The 19,644-nt window shown below is 37.4% G+C and overlaps 1 protein-coding gene across 3 annotated transcripts in view; it reads right to left on the reverse strand.

The window, feature by feature from the left end:
• Positions 1–19,644, reverse strand: part of CRYBG3 (crystallin beta-gamma domain containing 3) — a 532,216-nt gene that overhangs the window by 50,769 nt on the left and 461,803 nt on the right. For all 3 annotated transcript variants that reach the window (XM_077994302.1, XM_015129327.3, XM_001086806.5), the window contains 7 exons: positions 12,674–18,845; positions 10,976–11,020; positions 10,622–10,737; positions 9,509–9,656; positions 3,720–3,856; positions 2,018–2,132; positions 1,078–1,113 (listed from right to left, as the gene is read on the reverse strand). In XM_077994302.1, coding sequence (XP_077850428.1) covers positions 1,078–1,113; positions 2,018–2,132; positions 3,720–3,856; positions 9,509–9,656; positions 10,622–10,737; positions 10,976–11,020; positions 12,674–18,845 — 6,769 coding nt within the window. The remainder of the gene's footprint in view (positions 1–1,077; positions 1,114–2,017; positions 2,133–3,719; positions 3,857–9,508; positions 9,657–10,621; positions 10,738–10,975; positions 11,021–12,673; positions 18,846–19,644) is intronic.

Below are 19,644 nucleotides of genomic sequence, written 5' to 3' on the forward strand. Positions count from 1 at the left end.
CAATCCATTCATGTACACCTACAACCTGTCAAACTGCAAATGTCCAAGGAAGATCCAGCCTGTCACAACTGAAGTCCTGATTGACCAGACTAGGAGACGTGAGACAGAAGGCATTCAGACAGCACCACAGCTAATTTACACCTTTTACATCTTGACTGCAAATAGAATCACCTAGGACTCTTTGGAAATTGTTGACTATGGCCCAAACTAATATGGTATCTCCGGGAGTGCAGCCCAGGCACAAGCATCTTTTAAAATTCCAATATGTATAATTCCAACACGCAGTCAAAGTATATTAGATACACTCAGACACAGAAGTTTTAAAAGACTCCATCTATGTGTCTGAGAGAATGGAAGTCAGTTCCATAAATGAGAAAGCCCAGAAATGGGAGAGTTGAAGGAGTTGTGTCTTGTTTTAGAGAAGAGGAAGACAAATGAATCCCTGCTTCCACACCTGCCTCTGCAGGTGCTATAACCAAATTATAGGCAGACCTGTTTCCATCTTTTATCACTGTACTGGTTTGCCTTCTCTCTCTAAAAATACTTTGTAATTCTGTTTCCTCCTTTCTTTCCCTGAATTTGCTTGATCCTGGCACCACTGCCACCCATTTTCATTGCCTCGCCTCTACTCTTCCCTTTGGATGCTCATACTTACAAACTGCCATCTATCTGATAAGAGTTACCTACACTTCCTTTTGATCAGCCTTGATCACCTTCCTGAGCATCACTCCCAAAGGCCTGCTAGATATCTCCACTTTAATAACTACCTGCTATCTCAAGTCCCCTCCTCCAAAACAAAAATCAAACCTATCACCTTTCCACCCTGCAGCAGAAATCTAGTGAGTCTGACTGATTTATTGGTACAGACCTCCATCTTTGCAGACTGATCCCACTCTCCATTCACAGCCACAGGGTGGGCCCTCATCAAACATTTTGTGCATTCACTTCCCACCTCCCTCAAATCCATTAGCTAAGTATAATCATATGTGGAGGTACTTTTTATACCAATAATTCAAAAGACCTAAATATTAATCCGGAGACTCTTTAGCCTGCTACAAAAATCAGTTCAAGACTTACCTTTAAGTTCATGGGCATTTCCACTTTCAGTCCACCCTTAAGATGACAAGATAGTTTAATATTAGACAGGTAAATATTTAAAATATTTGAACGTAATATCTGAAAGTGATATATGTAGGTTACATAAAAATCTAATCAGTGAAGATTACACATCAGTCAAATTTAAATTGTGCTAAATTTTAAATTCTAAATATAGAACTCTATAGTAGTCAAAACCAAGTTATAGGGTTCCTCATCGATGTAGATGGGGCAAGAAATCTTAAGGATACACTTTCCAGATTACAACTACTATGAGGAAGGAAACTGAGCTTTAGTCCTTGACTACACATGACCAATTAAGATTTAATCCCACTTCAGAGTGTCCCAAAAAGAAGAGTGGTATTGCTAGTAAACTTAGAAATCTCATTCAGCAGAGTAGATTTCTTAGCCAGCTAATCCAAAAGTCTTCCCTAGAATTATTTGGGCTTTCTAAATTGGAGCACTGAGCTAACCACACTAACCTTTCCAAGTTCGACCAACAGTTTTGATCACATGCACTGTCTTTGTGACCTCAAAGTTGAACAGCATGAAAAGTAACTTTTTCCCTACAAAAACCCCAATTCTGTAGGGGTTTTTTTTGTTTCAAGTGCTACTCCACATTGTGATATTTCTTAAAATGTTTCAGTTTGTCCTAGTGGCTATGTTTTTAAAGGGCATGGACTAACCAAAAATGGTTTATCACATAGCCAATGTTTAATTGAACAGTTTGCCACTAAGTAAATGTTTGCAACAAAAAAGAAATACTGTAAATACTGAAGGCACTACAGTACAATAGTTTGCCAATTCAGTGGTATACATATTCACTTCTTGAGATTGAGATGCATGAGCAACCATGATGGTTATTTAATTCTGGATTCATGGGTACTTGGGAAAAGGAATGCTTCTTTTTAAATTTGCTTACCATTTGAAGCGGATGTAATGATTTCATTTCTGCTGTAGAAATCTCAAAGAGCCCATGGTCTTCCTCCAGAACTGTAGCTTGTCCCTTAAAATTAATATCTGGGTAGGCAAGCCAACTATATAAAAATAGATAGTTAGTTAAAGTATAACAGTACTGATTTAGTCTAGTTCGGCAGGTAAAAAGTGCTACCAAAATAAAAAACAAAATCCTCCATCACAGAATTACACTAGTAAAACACACTCAAAGTGAGAGCCAGACATTATGTAACGATAACAGTTACCATGTTATTAAGTATTTACGTTCACACATTATCCATCCTATAATAAGCTATCTGTCCTTAATAAGTCTAATATGTTTTCCAATCATTAGGCATTACTTTTATTTTTCCGATACCTAAAACACGTGGCACCTTTAATTCAAGTGGGAAATAATTAGAAAATCAAAACAAATTTTACTATATTCCATTCTTTTTTAAACTGGAACAATCAGAGGCAGGGATTCCACAAGGTGTTTTACATTTTGAGCCACATTTTTAGAATCAGTATCAGTTCTATTGGCTGCCTAAGGAAGAGTATTCGCAATGAGATTCCCAAAAGACCCATTTTCCAGCTAAGCTTGATAATTACAGACATTCCTCATGGACACGGCCAATTACTGGCCTGCCCAAGAGTTGTTTTGTTTTGTTTTGTTTTGTTTTTGAGATAGAGTTTTGCTCTTGTTGCCCAGGCTGGAGTGCAATGGCGTGATCTCGGCTCACTGCAACCCCTGCCTTCTGAGTTCAAGCGATTCTCCTGCCTCAGCCTCCCGAGTAGCTGGGATTACAGGCATGTGCCACTATGCCCAGCTAATTTTTTTGTATTTTTTAAGTAGAGATGGGGTTTTTCCATGTTGGTCAGGCTGTTCTCGAACTCCTGACCTCAGGTGATCCGCCCACCTTGGCCTCCCAAAGTGCTGAGATTACAGGCACGAGCCACCACACACGGCTGGCCTGCCCACAAGTTCTAATTCACATGTAGGGGGGACAAAAAAGTTGTCCTACAGTGACCCCCAAATTGTACACCAACCATCATCAGAGTAAACAAAAACAGTGAGGGAGCAGAGGGTTTCATGTTGAGCCAGATATCCACAGGGTTGGAGTCAAGTCAATCCGGGAATGAACTAAGACTGAACTTAGACCCATCATCCTACAGATGCCTCTAGAAACAGAGAGGCCTAGTATCAAATCCACACTTACCAGCTAGTAGCCTAGGACAAATCACCCACATATAATATGAGAGTAACACCATCTGCTTTTCAGGAACAGAGGAGTCATAAGCAAAAAAGCCGTATGTGCCTGATACCACAGAGGCAGTCAGTGACTATTAGAACTTAGACACCCTAGAAATAGTTCAGGCTCCAAAATTTTAGGCCAGGGACATGCTTTTATTTCTCAATCACAGAATTTGTTGGATGAAAAGACAACAGATCTATATATCGAGAACTACATCTCAGAATTCTATACCTGCTCCTGTGAGTCATATATCTGAGCTCTAGTTAGATCCAAAGAAAGAATCTTTTAACCCCTGCAGTCTTTCTTGGGTGACTGAGAGTATAAACATTAGCTAGAAACTTTAGAACTATGTATGTCATCTACTGAAATATGAAACAAAAAGTTAACTTTGGTGGCCATCAATCACTATAATGAAAAGGAACTGATACGTACACTCCTGACTTCACAGTGAAGGACATAGATTTGGAGATATTCAGTTCTTCCAAGTTGGGGACTGCTCTCTGTATGTAGACAGGACAACAGGCTGGGTCAGATTGTGGGAAAAGCTCTATCTCTGGAATGCTGCAGTCCTGAAAAAAAGTAATAATTTGGCTTTGAAATCAACTAGAGACACACAGTCTAGTCTTCTCAATGTCCTGGACATACAGTTACACTGTTCTCATTATCGAGTTGAATTTCTTCACAAAGAAAACATAAAGGAAATAGTGTTTCTCCTAAAAAACAAGTTTTTCTAAAAAGTTGTTAATAACATGAAAATTATACATTTTATGAAAAAATTATTGTCCCAATTTTTCTGCTTTGTTTTTTAAAGATTCTTTCCATTAAGCAATGCTTAGAGTTACCAAATAGAGTTCAGATTTCAGAGTTACCAAACTATTTGAGTGCCAAATGTCTGTAAGCCTTCCTTCTTAGAAGTATAATAAAACCATAAGGGAGGAAGAGAGTTAAATAAAAGCTGATCTCATCGGGGATATAAAAAAACAAGTAGAGAAGCAGTACCCTCTTCAGTGTTTATCTAATTTACCTTGACAAAAGAAATAGTCATTAGAGGTGAGGGTAAAGGAAATCTGTTTTCCTCCCTGTAGGACTGCATTTCCTAGTGCAGTAGGTTTGAAGAAGAAAAGCATTATGTAATTGACCCTTTACTCCATCACAGTCTTAAAAAATTATGCACTCATTGTCCTGTGAGACCTTCCTTAAAATTTTCCCTTGTGTATATCTCTTCTTACATATTTCCACTGTCACAACCCTTGGTTAGGCCCAAACTTTGATTACAGGCCTACTTACAACCACTAGTCAAGCACTAGCTACTACTCTTTAGACAGCTGAACTTGTTAGAACATCACTTTCCTCAAGAAACTCATTGGCTTCAGACCCAAGCACATCAAATTCATGTTTCTGTGTGTCTTTCTGTAATAGGGCACAAAACTAGTGATCCAGACTAACTTCCTACAACTCTGCAGTCATATTGGTCCTCACGCTATCTCCACTTCCACTCCAGCCTCTGTAAGCTTTGCAGATGTTTCCCCTATCTCGACTAAAGAAATAATTCTTTGTATTCTTACTTTCAAAAATCTTTTCTAATAGTCAAGTTCTAACTCAAAAAAGACCTCATCCCTTCTTAGGGAATCAAAATTACAATTATTTTTTCCCTTCTCTGAAATTACAGATACACTTCTGTCTAAACACACTATCTCAATACTCATGAGTATTTAATGATAGAACTCGATACAACTCAAGTTTTAGTAATTATCCCCTATGACACTGTGAGATTCAAATGCATACGTTTTAATAAAATAGGTAAATGTAATAACAGGTGTGGCATTTATAAGAGACTGAACAATTCTATTTAAGTTTTGCAATTCTAAAAGTATAATATTCTGATTTTGCAACTTTTCCCCAAACTGAATTCTCAATCATTCTATTAATATACAAAAGCAAGCAAGTTTATACATCTCATTTTCAGAAAATTGGTTCTAAAATGCAAAATACTAAAGAAGTGTAATCTAAAAATATCCTTTAAAGTACAAAAGCATACTTCATTCTAACGTTTCATTTCAAAAATAAGCAGAAATGTTTAGAACAGTCACCTGTCAATCCTCAAGGCTCTTTTGTATGCTATTAATAATAGAGTTCTAGTAACATTATTTCAAATACTTCCATATTAATGTCCCTCCAGGGATCTGAGTTACAGTAACAAAATACATAACTAACTGTCTCACACAAACAAATTTCCTCTGCATTGTGTTGTACAAACAATGTTTGGGTGGTGTACTCTAAAAGGGAAAAGCTAAGAAGCATTCAAGTCTACAACAACACAGATGGAAACAGTATAATAGCAAAAGTGTAATCACCAAAAAATGAAAATAAACAAAAATGAGAAGGCATATGTTTTGCTGTTATCTTCACTAGAAACCTAATTTTTGCTCTAGTTGACTGAAAAATATTTCACTGTTAAGTTCTATCTTCACAGTGGCTATTCACAGAAATAGCATGCTTTGCAAAACATATGTATAATTCTTGATGGACAAAGAAAGTCAAACACCAGCAACTGAAAGGCACTTTATAGTAACCTAGAAACAATAAACAATTTAAGTTTATATGGCTTCCTTGTATACTTTTGTAGTCCTGCTACACTTTGCAAATAGATTAGTGAAATTTGCAAACGTATACTATTATAGTAAGAATGAAGACAGTTTTATAGTTATAGTTAACAAAATCACAGTTAACAAACACAGTAAGAAAATTTGTCTCTACCTTACATAAGATACCTCCGTTCTGGATCTAACAACAGATTTTTAACATAAGAAAAATGTTATATCTTTAAAAAAAAGACTTAAATACACAGTAAATATAGTAATTTGCAATATTAAATTATTCTAATTTTGCAAACGAAAGCACTTGAATCAAGATTCACCATGTTACTACCTTCACCCCCAATTATTTTCCCTGGGGACAAAGACAATCCTTAGCTGGAATCTACACACTGATAACTGAGGGTGTCTGCTATACCTGTCAATCCTTAAGGCTCTTTTGTATGCTGTTAATAATAGAGTGCTAGTAACAATATTTCAAATATTTCCATATTAATGTCCCCCCAGGGATCTGAGTTACAGTAACAAAATACATAACTGACTGTGTCACACAAACAAATTTCCTCTGCATTGTGTTGTACAAACAATGTTTGTTTGGGTGGTGTACTCTAAAGTGAAGACGTCATGAAAGAATTATCTTTAAAGGACATTAAAGTCTTGACTACAACAATGAAAACAACTAATATAAAGATGATTCAACAAGATAAAGTTGGCATAGAATAGGCAGAAGTGAATCCAGCATGGAAACAACCATCATGAAAGTGAAGCATCGATAGGCAGAATTTTGACAACGTTGGAAAAAGGAAGCAGTTTGATGCCTAATTATTACTTTGTAAAATATTTAAACAAGGCTTATGCCTCTTTCATTCAATGCTCAATAGTTTTATTTTCCTTCCTCACTAAAAGTTGTTAACCTGTTGGAGATACACGGGCACTAACACTGCAACTAAAAAAAGAAATGATTCCAAGAACAAACACTGGAGGAAAAAGTACAAGCCTGACTTACTCTTTCTTATAATATAGTCCAAACAAATGGTGGACGTGCAAATATCCATTCAAATATCTATGCTCACCAGATTAAATCTGTTTGATTTTATTGTTTGATTTCGGGGGGGTTGAGAGCGGTGGCTGTTTGCCATAAATTACTTGTTTTTTTCCCACTAGGCCTTGGCATAGTGCCTGATTTCACAAAGAAAGCACAAAACCACAAGTTATATAAATCTTAAAAGAGTACAGTTACAAACTAGTCATTTTTTCAAGGAATTTCTAGTTGAGTTAATCGAGTGAGCACTCAGATGGTTATCTGCAGAACTGAACTGACTGCAGTTAAATCTTTCAATGAAAATGGACATTGCTCTCTCCACTTCAGCCATCTTAATCTCCTTGCATTACTCTAGGCCACCAAAGCTCACCTCTGCATCTGACAAAAGTGGCTCTGCCAGGAACTCCCTCATATCTCCTAGACTGCTTAACTCCTGTTAGTCCTTGCAACATTCCAAACAGGTGCCACCTCCTCCAGGTGACATGCCTCTTCCCAAAGGTGAGTTGTTTCTTCTGTGTGCCCAGAGGGCCCTGGAGAACACGTCTCACATCATATAATCATGTGATTCAGCTGCTCTCCCCCAGTCTTTAAGCAACCTGAAGTAAGGAACCGTATCTCACTTGTATTTCTATTCCCTGTGCACACCATAGTATTGGCTCAAAAGCAGACACAAATATTTGTTAAATATAGGTTTACTTAGAGTTTGGCAGACAGTATTGATTCACATAAAATATGTGCAGCCACCCTTTATAACTTGAGTTTTTCTGTAGGCTATATTTAATTTCTCTGAATGCTACAGACCACTATGAAGAGTTTAATAATAACAATCCAAGTCATCATGATGGTGTTCATCTCAATTTATACTTTTTATGTATACAAATGAAATCTCCATAACTTGAAAACTACATATATCCATGACTGTCACATAAGTAACTGTATTGTATCACATATTATGTTACTGTTGAAGGAAATCTTAAGAATACCTGTGAGGAGAATTCTGTCCTTATCTGAGATGTCCTTATCACTAATTAACCCCTCCTCTATACTACCACAGAACTTCATACAAAATATTTTATTACATTGGAAGACCCTTTTCATCTTAGTATTAATATTGTTTAAACAGAAAAATAAAGAACAATACCTTCCCTTCCTATTCCAATCCTCCCTTATTTCCCCTAACACACACACATGCATGCACACACATGTCTATAATAAGTAGAAGCAATCTACACTAGGAAAATGTATATCTGGAAATCAATAAGGAATCTCTAATATTCCTGAATAGTATACTCCTAATTAGGAACAGTGTATACTAATTAGGAGTATTCTATAATACTATGCTGCTATTGTTATTATTATTATTGTTAAGAGACACAGTCCTGCTCTGTTGCCCAGACTGGAGTGCAGTGGCATGATCTCAGCTCACTGCAACCTCTGCCCTCCAGGTTCAAGTGATTCTCCTGCCTCAGCCTCCTGGGAAGCTGGGGTTACAGCTGCCCACCATCACATCTGGCTAATTTTTGTATTTTTAGTAGAGATGGGGTTTCACCATGTTGGCCAGTCTGGTCTCGAACTCCTGACCTCAAGTGATCTACCCACCTCAGCTTCCCAAAGTGCTGGGATTGCAGGTGTGAGCCACAGGGCCCAGCCAGTACTATACTATTATATACCACTAGGAGTATTACAGTAGGAGCAGTAGAATACTATTATAGTAGTACACTAATATAGTAGTATACTATTACTAATATAGTAGTATACTATAGTAGTACACTAATATAGTAGTACACTAGTATAGTAGTATACTATTACTACTATATAGTATAGTAGTATACTATATAGTAGTATACTATCACTAATATAGTAGTACACTAATATAGTAGTATACTATTATGTACCACTAGGAGTATTACAGTAGGAGCAGTAGAATACTATTATAGTAGTACACTAATATAGTAGTATAGTCTATAGTATACTATTATAATAGGAGTATACTATTCCTATTAGCATATTTTAATAGTAATAGTATAATCCTATTAAAATACATAGTACATCATGTAACATTTTATATCTTTATTTATTATTGTTTTTTGAGACTGAGTCTCACTTTGTCGCCCAGGCTGGAGTGCAGTGGCACGATCTTGATTCACTGCAACCTCCATGTCCTGGGTTCAAGTGATTCTTGTGCCTCAGCCTCCAGAGTAGCTGGGATTACAGACTTGCACCAGCACACTCGGCTAATTTTTGTATTTTTAGTAGAGACAGGATTTCACCATGTTGGCCAGGATGGTCTTGAACTCCCAATCTTAGGTGATCTGCCCGCCTCAGCCTCCCAAAGTGCTGAGATTACTGGCGTGAGCCACCGCACCCAGCCCATGTAACATTTTATAAACTAGATTACCTCTGGTTAATATTTTTAATTACATTCACTCTATTTGCATAAACTCAAAAGATTATCAATGATAATGAAGATTAGTAACAGCACAAAAATTAGCAATGATTTGTAAACATTGCCAGGTCATAGCACAGGTTTACTATATGACAAATAAAATCAAATAAAAAACAGGAGAAAAATCTACAGTTGTTACCTTTAACACACGTTTGATAGAACCCAATGCAAAGTTTCTTTGTGGATGCCTTCTGTTCTGAAGAATCCAGTCACGATTTAACACCTTTTCCCCTTCTTCCAGCACACATTTCTGACCTCGGAAATGTGGTTTCTCATATAAAATCCAGCTAAATAAAGAGAAATGCAATGATGAGTTATATTATATTTAATTTTCTAAGAGCTGAGGCGAATAAGTCACAGACCATTTTGTCTACTTAAATTTTTTAAGCTGGGATATCTTCCACTATTAACATATAACTCTATTTTTTTGAAACAATGCTATATGCTAATTTAAGTATAGGTGAATAGGAAAGAAAAAACAAAAGTGCATATACCTTGGGAATAGAAATACTTTCTGAACATAGTACCATAATATATTTCTATGTCTATATTTAGGTATGTATGCTCTTTATAGATGTGGTCTATACAAAACTATACAGTTGCATTAAAAACAATAGTGCAACAATTCCAAATTATACTTCTAATTTTCTTGTTGCTGAGTAACACAGGACACAAGTCCTATTTTATTATATGAAGATGAGATTACACCATATGATTTAAGACGTGAATGCTTACCTGGGTAGCCTAAACACTGGACAGATAAATTCTGGCTCCAGCTTGTCCATGGCTCATGGTCCATAATAAACAGATGCAGTTGCCCCTCATTTTTAGACCATACAAAGATTCCTTCACTTCTGAGCAAGTTATACGAACAACTTTAACTATGTGGCCTTCACATTCCTCAGCATCCCACAAATTCTGAACTCATTTTCAAAGCTATGCTTCATTCAACTGAAGCATTCACCCAAACTTGCCAAATCTATCCGCTAATAATGCAGTTACAGAATGGTACTGATTGTATAGATTAAGTCTTGCAACTTACTGGCTGAAGCACTAAAAACAGATTATATTTTATGCCATAGTAAATAAAGAGAACAATTAAGTTATAACACACTAACAATAATGTTTCAAAATATTCTGTCAAAAAGTAGAGGAAGGAAATTATGACTTTAATAAAAAATAGCAAAAAAAGCATTAACAGCAAGAAGACACATTTACTTTTTATGCTATAAAATTTTAAGAGACTTCTTACCAGCCCCTTACAACTTTTATTAGAACTCCATTTGGAAAAGACCATGATGTAGCATCAGGAATATTACAGTAGACTTCTTGTTTATATTTACTTTCATGGAGATCATAGATAACCATCTGCAACACAGTAAATAGCAGTAAGTAGCTACAATAACTAATTTTTAGAATGTATTTTAAATTCTAAAATGTCCTAGAACATAGAAATAAACATCCTAAATATACAAAAGCAAATGTTACTTTAGATGTTAAATCCTTGAAATCATTTTCTAAGTCACGTATAAGTATATTAAATTCCTCAAGCCTGAAAGTTACCTAATCTTTAACCTTTATCTTAGTTTGAGAAAGTTATCCTTACCTTCCCAGGTCTTGGGTTATATCTCAGAGTTTCTTTGTCAACATTCTGAAATAATAAAAGTGGAAAAGTAAGCTTCAAGAAACATCGGTGAAAGATGCATAATTCATTTTCTTAGCAGTCATGTATCCAATTTATCACATATTTAGTTAGTGATCATTATGAGTGAGGTGCTTCTCTAGATAGAAGTGATATAAATACAAACATACAGGAAATTAACACGTTGTCTCTGCCCTCAAGAAGTACATCGCTTAGAATGGGTAAATAGATGATCATATTTGCATAGCTCTTCTAAGCCTAAGTTACATTCACAGGTAAAACACAAGGAAAACACTAGGCTGTGGAAATGGCACCAGCATGGAGGTAAGGGCACACAGAGATTCAGAGAGGCTTTTCTGAGGAAGTGGTACTGAGGGATCTTGAAAAACATTTCAGTGAATGGAAAATGTGGCAGGTTGTGACGGGATAGTGAATAAAGAAATTCTAGGAAGAGAACCATCCTGGGGAAAAGTGCACTGGTAGGAAACAGAGTGTGCACCCAGAGTGTGGGGAGACAAGGTTGGCAAAACAGAACTTGGGGGCCTTATAGTGCAGAGTTAAGAGGTGCCACTTGATTTGGTAGGCAGTGGAGAACCATGAAAGAAATATTTCTTCAAATCCCATCACGTCTTTTAAAACGACTTTGCTTTGCAAGTTTTGGTTGGTCTTTGAGTATTACTATTTGCCATGAAGATTGTTTGAGGTAAAGATACAGGCCTTGGACATCCTCTATCTTTATCTTGAAAGTACCATGACCTTGGAAATGCCAGAAAGGAAAGTCCCATATTTAATAAATATTCTACATTAAATATTTAAATTTTCTAAATCAAAGAAAAATGTAATTGAATTTAAAACATTTTCCAGCTATAATGTTTTCAGTTCTTTTTGTTTGATTTAGGTTGCTCACTGCGTTGCATGAACAACATGAGTTGTTGTAGTGAGAGGCTGCTGTCAAATACTTAAAAATTTTACTTAACAGAAAGATTTTTCATTAGACTAATAAGCTAAATGCAAACTGACAATTTTCTCACATACAGTACCTTGAGAAATTTAGACTGTCACTTAATTTAGCTTGAAAAATATTAGCAAAATACTTCAAAATAACCTTGCTTCAGTATTATGCTTTTTAAATTCTGACCAAGCAATTTTGTTTCCTAAGTAGTCCAACTAAAATACATGAGTTATAATATATTTCAACCAAAGAATAAATCTGATATTTTTATGAAACAAACTTTATGTAACTTCTACAACCTCAAAACATTGATTTTCTTTTTTGTTTTGTTTGTTTGAGATGGAGCCTCACTCTGTCGCCCAGGCTGGAGTGCATTGGTGCGATCTTGGCTCACTGCAACCTCTGCCTCCCGGGTTCAAACCATTCTCTGCCTCAGCCTCCCCAGTAGCTACGATTACAGGCGCCCACCACCATGCCTGGCAATTTTTTTTTTTTATTTTTAGTAGAGACGAGGTTTCACCATCTTGGCCAGGCTGGTCTTGAACTCCTGACCTTGTGATCCACCTGCCTCGGCCTCCCAAAGTGCGGGGATTACAGGCGTGAGCCAGCATGCTTGGCCAAAACATTGATTTTTCTTAATAAGCCTTTAGATAATTTCATGACCCAAAGATTTAATTATTATTATTAATATAATAAACAAAATAACTTACCTCTATAAATGGGCTCAATCTGCCTGGGTTGTCTTGAACACGGAAATACTTGGACACTGGTTCCTGAAGAATTCCACCAAATCTGGCTCCTTTTTCTGAGGAATGACTTTGGGAAGTCTGCAGATACTGATGATAAGCACTCTTTAAAGAAGAATGTAGTTTAGAAGTAAGGTCAGATTTCTGGAGAAATGAGGTCTTTTCTGGCCACAGACCAACTTGCAGATTGGAGGTAGTAGGTTCACTTGGCATCACATATGAATTCTTAGAAATTCCAATGCTTTCCTGGTCATCAGGGTAAAATGTGATAGAAGGATCTGGCAACTGGAAGGTAACATGCTCCCCGCTTCCAGCTCTCAGATCTTTATGCAATACTGCTGCCTCCTCCTCTTCTTCCTCCTCAGCTGCCTCTCTGTCATCTTCATCAAAATTCATCTTTAAACGCTCTGACACTGACTGGAGAAGGGATAAAACAGAAGAGGGCTGGTTTTCACTCTCTCTTGATTTCCTGGGGCCATGGTGACCAGGTGAAACCTCACTGGATAGAATGTCCTCCTGTGAGCTGTCATCCTCATAAATGGGAGACAATGCTAAAGGATAAATTTTGTACCTTTTGGCCTCCACTGATAAGAACATTTCTGAACTATCACTATCAAATGTCTCACCTAATTTAGTACCTTTTTCAAAGTGATGGACAAGGTCAGTTCTACTCTCAGACCTTTCACATGCCAGAACAGGCATGCTGTCAGGGGACGTATCAGGAAACCAGACAGACCGTGTTTGGCTTGCTTCCGCGGAAGCATACTTGTCCTCTTCTTGAAGGGGCTCTTCGTATAATATAGTAAAGGAAGAATTTTCTTGTTCATCTTGAGAAACAAAAGCTAAATTATATCCTTTTTTGCCACTATAATCTGTCTCTCTCCTCTTGTCATGTATTGCAGTAAGAGACATTCTTTTGTCTAGTCTTACTATGGTATCTCCAGGTTGAAAATCTGGCATTGCTGGGGCTGGGTAGCCCTCATAATCCTTACTTAATGTAGGGGATTCATAACCCCTGAAATGTGTAGCAAGTCTATTCTCATGTGCTATCAAGCCTTCCTTTATTTCAGTAGGTTCTTCCTTTGTTTTTCCAACACTCCCTTCAGCATACTCTTGTAGTGTTTTACTTTCAAATGCAGGAGGCATGGCCTCCACTTGTGTAATGGTCAATCCCAGTCCTGGTCCATGTATTTTCTCAATGTCTACCACTGTGGGTAACACTTCGTGTTTCCCAATATTCTCACCACAATCTTCTGGGGATATTTTTTCCATTTCTATCACAGACGGTAAGGACACAGTTGCTCCAATAGTGTCTTTAACATCTCTCTTGCATGCTTTTTCTATTTCTAAGGGGGCAGGTGCTGCCTCGTGTGCTTCCTTCACTTTTAACACACACGGTACTATTTCAGTATTCTTAATGACCTCTTCAGCAGTCTTTTGGCAAGTAGCTTCCATTTTCAACATAGATCCCTCAGTGTTCCCAGTAAACCCTTCGGCATTTCTTTGGTAAGTATTTACTACCTCTAATGCAATGGGCATCGCCTCAGTTTTGCCACTATCTCTTTCAGTATCCTTTGGGTAAGTATTTTCCATTTCTAACCTCACAGGCATCACTTCAGCCTTTGCAATATCCCCTTCAGCATCCTTTTGGTAAGCATTTTCCACTGCTAATGTAATGGGTATTCCTTTAGCCTTTTCACTAATCCCTTCACCATCTTTTCGGTAGATATTTTCCAATTCTGACAAGGGTATTGCCCCAGTCTTGCCAATATCCCCTTCAGCATGCGTTTGGTAAATATTTTCCATGTGAATTGTAACAGGTGCCATCTCAGTCTTTACAATATACCCTTCAGCATCCTTTTGGTGGACATTTTTCACTTCTGGCATAACAGGTATCACCTCAATTTTGCCAACATCCCCTTCGGTACCCTTCATCTTATAAGCTTTTTCCATTCCTAAAATGACAGGTGATCCCTCAGTTTTTTCAATACAGCTCTCAGCATCCATTTGGTATACCTCTCCCATTTTAAAAACATTAGCTTTTGGTTCAGTTTTCTTGACATTCATTTCAGCATCCATTTTATGTACTCTTCCCATTTCTAACATAGGAGGGACTGCCTCGTATTTCAGAATATTCAATTCAGCATCCTTTTTGTTTGTTTTCCCCGTTTCTAACATGGAAGGTATAAGCTCAATTTTCCCTATATTTATTTCATTATCCTTCTTGTGTACTTTCCCTACTTCTGACATTACAAGAGGTGTGTTTTTACTGTGTCCTGGCAAGTTTTTTTCAGATATACATACAAGGCTATCAGACAAACTGCTTTTAGATGTACCAGGTGCATGGATGTCATCATTCACAAGTGGAGGCCATTTGAAATTTAATACAAGAGTTCTTCTATCCTCTGTCTCAGTTTTGTTATTATCCACATTCTCTATTTCCATTGTCTCATTACAGTCCTCATTGCAAAATAAATGTGTTTTTACCCTATCATCTGACCGTTTACGTGACATGTCTTCAGCTAGTAAAACCGTATCTGATTCCTGCAAATTTATACTATCAGACAGTCCAGATCCATTTCCAGAAAATGGGGATTTTTGGTAGAGAACAATTTCTCTTCCCTTAATTGACTCTGTGCCACTAGCTAAGTTACTTACAGAGAAGAATTTACTTAATACTTTATTTTCACTCATTTGTGTGCTTTGATTTACTGGCTGTTCTGATACCAAGAACTCTCTAACTACATCATGTGGCTTAACACTATCACTGTTCAGAATTTTTGAAGGATCTGCCTGAAGTTCAGAATCCCAAGTATCCTCAGTATCTTCAAAAGCATCATTTCTCAATTTCTCTTGGGCTACATAAATAATCTCACTGACTAATTCCCTAGCTTTATCTTCTAACAAACAAGATACATTCATACTATCAGGATCAACAAGAAGAGTCTTCTCACCAACTGCTGGTGAATCACAGGGCTTCTCTTCGACTTCTGACATGTTTTCCATGCCCTGCTCTTCCAAACCCTCTGTCTGTTGGATCTCTGTTAGTGTAACTTCTAATGGGTTTTTCTCAGAGACGTCTTCTTTCAGGGTACCCTGATTCATTATGCCTTCTATGGCTATGTGCTCCTGGCAGGTACTCACTGTGTGTTTGAATTTTAGTTCTTCCCTGACAGAATTAAAAATCTCACCAATCAATGTGTCGGCCTTTTTGAGTAAACTACTTTCGAGGTCCAAAAGTTGGTCATGTGCTCTTCCCCTGGCTTCTATGTGCTCAGCAGAGGCTTCAGAACACTGTTGGCCTGAGCTGTTAACTGACACTGCAGGCCCAGCAACTGCTCCAGTCTCTGCTTCCACGGGATTGTCAAATCGGGCAGTGGTTGGGAAATCAGTGGATATCTTCCCAAAATGTTCCTGAAATGGGGTTACTTCTTTCCCAATTGAGATAGACGTTTCAAATTCCAAATAAGAGGTGTTAGGGTACAACGGGTCAGTTACAGAGGTACCTTCATGTGTGAGATCTTTGGTAACTTGTATAGAATCCAAATGATTTTGGGGCTTATGTGAATTTATTATCACGTTAACTTCTTCAGGGTAACTAGAGGAAGATGACACACTATCAATACCACCATTTAAAAAATGGATGTTCTCTTTCTTTCTGTAAGATGAGGATTTCTTTTCTGATCTCAGCACAGAAGGTACATTAAGGAAGCTTGAGTCCTCAGATGCAGAAACATTTTTTCCCAAACTGGAATCAGAATCCAGAAAAGGTGAATTTACTTTTGAGCTGCCAGTTTCTTGGAATTTATGGAAAATATTAGCTAAGCTGAGTTCTGCCATTTCTGAGTGACCAGAAATCTTTTTAGTCCCACAAATATCCAAAGATTGATGAATCATGTAAGTGTTAGCTTCACAATTCTGTGCCATTTGCCTACTGACTTTCTCATCACGAATAGGTGGTAAAATCCCAGATATAATACTTTTAAGAAGAGCAGGAGGAGAGCCTAAGGCATCTACCTCTGTTTCTGGTATATCTTCATATTTGGAGGTAGCAGGAGAAAGCTCAGCTTGGCAATTCTCTTTTAGGCCAGCGTCTGAACATTTCTCTCCAATCTCATTATGATTAATTGATTGAAAACTTTTGTCCTGTTCAACTTCTAGAAATGTTAATTCTGATAAAATAGGCTTTTCTGGAACATGGGTAATTTTCAGTGGAAAAGAAGACATTTTATCCTGAGAAATGTCTCTGGGCTCCCCTTGTGAAAAAGATACCTTGGACAAGGATATAGTTTTTCCTCTTCCAGAATGTGACTCCACAGGAACATTGTTCTGACCATCAATTTCAGCTTTTGATACAATGTTAGCAGCTTTGGCTTCCAAGGAAAGAGAATCAGACTTCTCTATTATGCTCATATTTGCTTTAGTGTTTGAAGACATTACTCTATTAGGGTCTTGAGATAAAATGGAACTGCAATCCTTAGAGAGGTTTCCAGAGTCAAAGCTCAATAGCTCCATCCCAGTTAAGTGAGGGCCACTGGCTTCAGAACCTGGAAGAACCTGGCATTTTTCACTATTAGAAAGAACTTCCTTGGATTCAAAAATTGCAGATGTATATTCAAGGCAAAAGGAAAGAGGAGGACTCTTCCCGCCTGCAGCCTCAACATGGTTTTTCACATTTTCTTCTTCACACTTACTAGGCTGACAGGAAATACCAACAGTGTTGACCTTCCCAGTTTCAATGGGCACAGGAGAACCCTCATTCATTAAATCAGGAATATCCAACTTGCTCAGCATCCCAACTCCAGAAACAAAGGTAGGAGGTGAAATATTGAAATTTAGTTTTTTACAGTCAAGGCTAAGACATGTTTTAGCATCAGGTGATACTTTAGTTTGTTGAGGACTCTCAGAGTCAAGAGGAGTTTCTGAAATGTGACTTCTATTAAGTTCAAATTTCAACTCAGGTGCATTTTTATTTACTAAGCATGCTACAACTGCTGATTCACTGACGTAATTTAAGGAGGTCAGGTCTTTTCTATTCATTCTAATATGAGGAATTTTATCATGGGACCTAAAATCAAGCTTTTTGGCTTTGGTTTCAAAGTATTGGTCAGTATCTTTGGGTGATGACTCAATTTTATCTTCTGGAGCTTTTACATGACTTGAAGCTATGGATTCACTAGCTGAGGCACTTTCTGTTTCTTGCCTGATTTCTCTAACAACCACATTTTTCTGTGAGTCTTGGGCAGACAATCTCTTTCCTTCATTTACAAGTTCTGTGTTTGTCACAGCATGTCTCTGAAGAGCAACGACACTGGTGTGAGTGGCAGCTTGCTTTGATGAGTTATCTATGGTTTGCTTGTCAGAACACTCACTCTCTGGCAACTGCAGATCTTCATGCCTAATTGATTTATTTGGACTTGGCAAATTTGTACTTTCCTGTTCAGTAGTGTCACTCCCATCAGATTTGGTACAAGAGAAATTAGAAATAGCAGGGCCCTGAGGCTCAACAAGCTCCTCTCTTTGCACCAATGTCCCATTACTCATCACAGTGTTTTCTTTTATCGTATTTTCTGTTGTAGTTACTCTCTGAAAATCTGGGCTGCAAGGGACATTGCTACTGCTACTTCCTGTGAACAATGCTGAACATACCAAATTTCTGTTAGTCTGAGAAACTGGTTCACAACTTAAATGGTGCTGTGAGTCAGATTCTCCATCATAGCTGGAGTTCGTCACAGAAGAAGGGGATGACCTATTTCTCTCAATACCCCCCCAAGCATTTTTATTTAAAAAATTATTGGAAGAGGCAATATTCTGCAGTTCTGGGTTATTTGTCAAAGAACTTTCTGTGTTGAGACTTGTTTTGCTACAATCAGAGTCTTCTAATGGGCCTTCAAGTAGATTTCCTTTCATAGATGAGTCTGTACTAGCTGATAACAACAGTGGCAGTATCCTAGCCTCAATCTCACTTCCAGGGTCAATGTGTCTGTTTATACTAGAGTCAGAACTTTCATTTTCTGTGTCCAAGGTATTCACAGTTGCCAAGCCCGTCTGTTGCTTTAAATATTTCCTAATGTGACTTGGGCCTCGATATGTTGCATATGTTACTGAAGGCTCCTCTGGTTTACCATCGATTTGTCTGTAAAAAGAAAGTATGAGAGTATCAGGAAATACAACTAATAATACTTACTACTAATCCCAGCAACTGTGGTAAAAGTACATCTTTTAAACACCACTTCCCTTAATATGTACCAATTTGGGGAGTAAATCATAGAATGCTTTAAATTTATCTTTATTAAAAATAATAAAAATTTAACAAGCAGCACCTGAATGTCAATGCAGCATGAAGAATGTTTGAGTTCCTTAGAATTACTCCTTCTTACCTGATTACATACATACCTCTGACTGTGGTTAACAGAATATGCGTTCAAGCCTTGGGTCCTAGTTCTAATCTCAAAGGAGTGTCTGACTTCTAAGTAACCAGATTGACTTTGGGCCTCATATTACTACAAGTTTAGGGATACATCACTGATTTCTCCACCACATTAAAGCATCATAATGACCTTCTATTCCTTTACTCTTAGATGTGAATTTGAACAGCAACATTTAGCACATAAGTTGGAAACATTTTAAAGGAAAACAGATGGCAAGATATCTAGCCCACAGTAAGCACTCAGTATGTATTTGTTGATTCAATAAATGACAAAACTGCATCAAAATTCTCACTATACAATTAGTATAGTGAGTATTAAACTGCTTGGGCAAATGCCGAAATCAAAAAAGATGTCTAGAGGAAGTATAGAAAACTAACCCCAGTATAAAGATCCTGATGCTCTCAGCACCCAATTTCCTTTGGAGAATCTACCCCCACGAGTTCTCACATCATGCCATACTATCTTGCAGCCAATTACATGCATCATTCTCTGTCCTTTAATGCC

The sequence above is a fragment of the Macaca mulatta genome, chromosome 2 (assembly GCF_049350105.2).
Source record: "Macaca mulatta isolate MMU2019108-1 chromosome 2, T2T-MMU8v2.0, whole genome shotgun sequence".
Lineage (NCBI taxonomy): Eukaryota > Metazoa > Chordata > Mammalia > Primates > Cercopithecidae > Macaca > Macaca mulatta.